The following is a 6154-nucleotide window of genomic DNA, read 5'->3' as shown; positions in this document are numbered from 1 at the left end:
TTAAGAGAATAAAATCCTTTAATAAATACAATAAACAAGACAAAAAGGGGGTTGCGTGTATATAAAAAACACAGAAATAGATGGAAATGATAATGGATCTCCTTAACCAAAAGTCTAAGCGCCAGTTGTGGGTGTGGGATCAGAACAGAAGACCCTTGTGTATCTGCCCTCGCACCCCCCCTCTCTGAGGGGGAACTCTCACACTCAAACGAGGAATGACTCAGATGTGGGCTCACTGACAGCTTGAGAAAAGTTCGGAACACCGAAGTTCATTCTGTATTCCCATCCAGCCGTCGTTTGGACCGTGTCTCGCAGCAACAGCTGGATCTGTCTTGTGTTTTCATAAAGATCCAACAGCTGGATTTCCCCGCAAAAAAAAAAAGAAGAGTTTGGTGTAAACACATATAATGTACTAACGTGAAAATGATTTTCAGACTCAGGAGTCATGTTGGGACTAGAGTTTCCTAAATGTGATTATAGTCTGAAGATGTTTCTGTAATTACCAAGGATTGTCTGACGGGAATTAAGGAAACATTCGGGTTGGAATTCCCTGATAAAAAACCCCCAAATCAAATCAGTTATTATCTACAATCGGAGAGAAAACAGAACAGTCGTGTGTGGTTTTTTAAAAAAAGGGTCAATTTAATCTGTTTCCTTTTTTTACGCTTAAATGTTTGAAACACGAATCAGAGACACAACTACCTCCAGTTATGTTGGACCACTAGGACTTTAACTACCTTTGTTTACTAAACTACATATAGTTTGCCATTCTAGATCATGAAAAATGTTTCAATAATTTTAAAGTAAGATGTTATTCAGAATATACTGTATATCCTATACTTGTCTATTTTACCAATTTAATCGACAATTTCACAATTATATTTTAACCTGAATGGAATACTTGTTGGCTTGGATGGAAGAAAATATTCATTTTGGGATGAGATCTACCATAAAATTACAACATGGTTGAAATGACGACACCTGAGTCCCAATAAAAAAGGGGGAAAAACCCAATACTGGTTATGTACTATGTACCATGAAGCATTGACACTGGCAAAGCTAAATGAAAAAGTCCAGTATTTACATGTCTCGTGTCCTCCAGGTGTTTCCTCAAAATCAAAGGTATTTTACAGGCCGTGTACCAGTAAACCAAGTGTCCAGCAATTGCTCTGTCAAAGTCTTCAAGTAATTATGTACGTTTGCTTTTATCTAATTCCCCCCAGTTTACATTTTCCAAATCAATTTTTAACAATTAAAACCTATTTTGCTATCTGGAAACCCCTTTTTCAACACCAAGTTAGTCATGATATTTACATATAATCCTGGTTGGAGAATGTTAGAACCATTGAACTAGACTCTGGTGGATAGTCAAAAAAATGTCAGGCTAGTCTTTGACACACATGCATTAGGGTTCCCATAAATATGGGGGTCAAATGTTAATGTATTCTGCCAAAGATTGTTGTTTTTGTTGGTATTTGTAAGAAGAAATTGACCATTGAAGAAATGACCTTGACTTTTAAAACCATCTGCTGATATCAGGAAGTTAAAATGATCAGTGTCCCCCTTTCCATAGCCCAATAGATGGCACTTCCTGCTTCAAAATAATTGGCTTTATACAAATGTTTGTTTATTTTTTTCATAACCAAGAACCACTACAATGTTAGGAATGTATGTTGGGTCTGGTGTACAGTGCGGCCACTTCAAGTACATTGAACTGTAAACACAAGTATTCTTTGTTCTACACAACCTAAGTGATCCTCATCTTCTTTCCATCTGTTAAAGTGACTCCTTTACAGTTTCTGGAAGAAAATGAAATGAAAATCTACCTGTGGAAACCTTTTTTACAAGTCCCATTTACTATGACTATTCCTTAGAAAAAGATCTGGCACTGGTTATGTACTGTGTACCATTAAGCATCGACACTGGAAACGCTCAATTAAAAAAATCCAGTGTTCACATGTCTCGTGTCCTCCAGGTGGTCCTCAAAACTAAAGTTATTTTACAGGCCATGTACCAATAAACACTGACACAAGTGTCCAGCAGGTGGAGCCAAATAAAGAGCTGTAAGGCCCAGAGTTGTGCGAGGCTATTGGAGCAGCTTAAAGGTTCCAGACAGGTTCTTACCTAATTCAGAGACCAATTTAAAAACTCCACGTATGAGAGATGTTAGTGGGGACTACATGGCTGACAAAACGGCAGGATTTAAACAAGAACCAATTATCTCTTTTAATACCCCATCGCCATCTACTGGTATGATGGTGAATAGCAGTTTTCCTATTTAATATTTTAATTTTATTTAATTTTCTAGTCCTAGTGGGTGAATTTTCAAATTTACAACAGCAAAATACATATAACAATAGAACAGACAACCCACCTGTAAATGCTAAATTCAATACACTCCACCACGTATTAAATAAATAGCCCTGTCTCACTTTTGAGTCCATTGCACTTCAGTTAAATCAGAGCTGGGAGAACTTCAGATGTGTCTCCTCATCTATGCAGCAGCTTTTGAGAGATGAGATGAGCATCTAGATAATAACTAAAGTAAATAAGTCTCCACTTAGCTACGGTTAAAACACTTGACCGTAGTATTTTAGCATCAACTGCTTGCCTTGGTAGGACACTTTGCACCGGCTTTGACTGAAGAACTGGTTTATGAGGCTATTGGTGAGTCAAAAATTTTACAAATGTTGAAGTGTATCTACAATTTCGAATATATATGCACAAATGTATCATCTGTTGCGGTGACACAGTCCTGCCAGAATACATTCCACCATTATATCATACATCACAAGGATGTGTTTATTTACACACATCATGACTGCCCTGTTACTTTTGTGAAGGGCTAGCGCCACCCTCTGTCCACTACAGTGTTGCTTCAGGCTCTGTTACAAGCCACCATTTATTACACCTAAACAAAGATTTACAAACATAAAACAGCTGATAAAGCACCGTCCACTTGCTGCAGTATCATCTGACCAGTTGCTCATCGGCACTTCAGGCAAGATGACAGTAGTTTTGTCCGGACACAACTGTTAAACTACCATGAAAGTGGTAGCATTATATTACATCGTTCATGTATTACTCCAATGAGATCTGAGGAGCTTGAATGAATGTTTACTTTATTCCAGGAGAACTTGGCATGTGCTCTAAGAGATTTCCTCTTTCTAGTCTTTCTTTTCTTCAGCTGCCACGACAAAGATCATTATCAGGGATGATCCGCAGCTGTTCGTACCCAACATGGCCGCAACCTCACAATCCAAGCCAGGAATCTCTTCAGCTTCCTCAACTTGAAGACACAATCGCGGTGGCGAACTCCACTCAACCTGAGTTTGTTGATGCTCGACCTGGCGCTGGACCACAAGACAATGAGGTCAACAGGTTAAACATAACAGTGTGGAGGACCTACTAGACACTGTCTTTGGCTTTGTACAAATGGCTCAGTGTGATGAATGGATGACGAAGAGCTTTCCCGGGAGTGATACGCTTTGCGGGGTCCAGATGTAGGAGGGATTTTAGAAGGCTCAGAAAAGCCTTTGTATCCTGGAACTCTGGCGAACCAGGAGCGTTTAACTGCAACTGAAACAGGGACATGGATGTTTCCCACTCGATACTATAATCCCTTCAACAACATCTTAACATGAAGGACTTCCTACCGTAATCAGGTCATCCAGGGATGAAATGGAGCTTGTCCATTTCTGGGTCTTCTTGCCGGACTCTTGCCGGTACTCCACTGAGGTCTGTGAGGTGGTTAAAACTGGTTATTTTTCTGTTGATGCTACTTTTGGAGGATGACTCAAGATTGTAAAGAATGGTTTACCATCAGTCTCCATGCTGGAAATTGATTGTTTGGCGGGTTGAAGAAATTGAGTGTGTGTTTGCCTGAACTGAGAAGGTGTTCTGGTGGAAGTCCCAGGATGTCAACAATGCTATACATCTAGACCAAGACAAGGTATTAGCTCTTCCAATGACTCAAAGCTAGTCATTCCAATGGTTGATGAACCCAATTACCATCTGGTACTCATCGTCTCCTCCGAACAAGTGGTCCCCACTGAAGAGGTAGTAAAGCACACATGCAAGACCCCACATGTCGATGGCTTCAGAGACAAGAAGACCCAAGGTGACCTCAGGTGCTCTATAGTCAAAACAAGTACAAATGTTATGTATGTGATAAGCTCATGAGACGATGCTGCGATCAGACCTGTTTCCGAGCGGCTGAATCGTGATGCCGTGAAGGTTCTTGGTCTCGGAGGTTAAGAACGAGACACCGAAGTCAATAAGCTTCACCTTAAAGGGGTGGTTCTTGTGGTCCACCAGCATGATGTTCTCCAGTTTGACGTCTGAATGAATGATTCCGATGCTTTTCATGGCATCAAAAGCTGTCAGAAGCTGCAGCAGAGTGGAAAGCTGATTGTGTCAAAAGTATATGTGGAATAAGGTTTTCTCAAAGGCTAGCATAAACACACCGTGGAAGTAGCACTATTTGAGTTTGGTTTTACTCCTGGTTTCTGTGTTGAGACATAGGACATGTCCATTACCTGAGAGGTTATTGGTCTGATTTCGCTGAGCAATAGTGGCCTGTCTTCACGATCCTCCAGCAGCTGTTTGAGGCTTCGGTCAAGTCGTTCAAAAGTAATACAAGTGTGTCCCATGTGCGTGAAAACCTCATAAAACTTGACAATGTTCTTTTCATCTACGTCCAGGACATTGAGAAGTTCTAGCATCTCTATCTGTGAAGACATTCATTGAATGTTGTTTCATCAGGACTGTGTCAGTAGTTGTTTTGATCTTCAGTTCAATTTTGACCAAGCATCAAGTTTATGAACCTGTTTACCTCTCTTTGAACGTAGTCTCCTTTCTGCCTGAGAATCTTCACGACTACATCAGGCGACTTCCTCATCCGGACACACTTGGCGACTTTGCTGAAGGAGCCCTCACTGATCAGATCAGTGATGAGGTAGCAACTGGAATCATTGGTCAAAATTTTGATTTTCATTTCATTTTCTTCCAGAAACTGTGAAGGAGTCACTTTAACAGATGGAAAGAAGATGATGAGGTTGTGTGTAGAACAAAGAATACTGATATTGTGTTTACAGTTCAATGTACTTGAAGTGGCTGCACTGTACACCAGACCCAACATACATACCTAACATTGTAGTAGTTCTTGGTTATAAAAATGAAGAAAGAAACATTTGTTTAAAGCCAATTATTATGAAGCAGGAAGTGCCATCTAGTGGGCTATGGAAAGGAGGACACTGATCATTGTAACTTCCTGAAATCAGCATATGGTTTTGAAAGTCAAGGTCATTTCTCCAATGGTCAGTTTCTTACAAATACCTAACATTCTCTAACCAGGATTATATGTAAATATCATGACTAACTTGGTGTTTTAAAAGGTGCTTTCCAGATAGTAAAATTGGTTTTAATCATCAACAATTGATCTGGAAACCGGGAGGAATTAGATAAAAGCCAACATATGAATATGTATAAATTGTTACTTATTTTAAGACTTAGATAGAGCAATTCAGTACTTATATCTAAATGATCCTCCAAATATATACTGTATATATATATATTTTATAACAATACAACTGGGATTGAGTTAGCAATGTAGACATCTGGCATGATTGAGCATCACTGTATCCATGTCTTGACAAATTCAAAAGCAAAACAAAAATACTTTTTGCTCTTGTGATGTAGCTAGATAGATAAGATAGACACTGATCAATTACTGGAAGATACTGGATGCTTGGAGCCCTCACTAGATGTTTCCCAGGATGAAACCTCTTACTGTGACGTCAGAATCAAAGTGCATTCTACTTTTCTTACCGTTAACATCAAAAGTGGCACACGTTGTCATCTTCAGAGAGAAACAGACAATGAACTACACACTCCTGCCACAGTCTCCTGAGCTGCCTCCTGGACTGCAACAAGCCTTATATATATCAACTATGGCACCGCCATGTCATCATCGTGATTAGCATCACTTCATTAAACAAGTCAACAGGTGAATCCACGACATCATAAAGCTCAACTTTCTGAATCAAACTTAAAAGACCCATCGAAAGCTTGGTCTGCTTTCATTTTTCGTGCAAGATTCCAGCTTTGATGTGATTTTGACAAGAAGGTTTCGTTCATTGTGACGCATAAATTA

General features: G+C 39.6%; 1 protein-coding gene across 1 annotated transcript; it reads right to left on the bottom strand.

Moving 5' to 3' along the window:
- Nucleotides 1-3105: 3105 nt before the first annotated feature.
- Nucleotides 3106-5868, bottom strand: LOC148085900 (homeodomain-interacting protein kinase 1-like). Its single transcript, XM_087782799.1, has 9 exons — nt 5830-5868; nt 4835-5028; nt 4539-4730; nt 4202-4389; nt 4012-4135; nt 3821-3937; nt 3657-3740; nt 3410-3579; nt 3106-3353 (listed from the first exon to the last, which is right to left on the bottom strand). Exons 1-9 carry the CDS (start codon nt 5858-5860, stop codon nt 3209-3211), a joined length of 1245 nt encoding a protein of 414 aa, XP_087638925.1. The 5' UTR covers nt 5861-5868; the 3' UTR covers nt 3106-3208.
- Nucleotides 5869-6154: the final 286 nt, after the last annotated feature.

Source organism: Callionymus lyra, chromosome 2, assembly GCF_982586985.1.
Source record: "Callionymus lyra chromosome 2, fCalLyr1.hap1.1, whole genome shotgun sequence".
Classification (NCBI taxonomy): Eukaryota; Metazoa; Chordata; class Actinopteri; order Syngnathiformes; family Callionymidae; genus Callionymus; species Callionymus lyra.
Note: the sequence above shows the minus strand (reverse complement) of the source record. Positions and strands in the feature narration are given on the sequence as shown.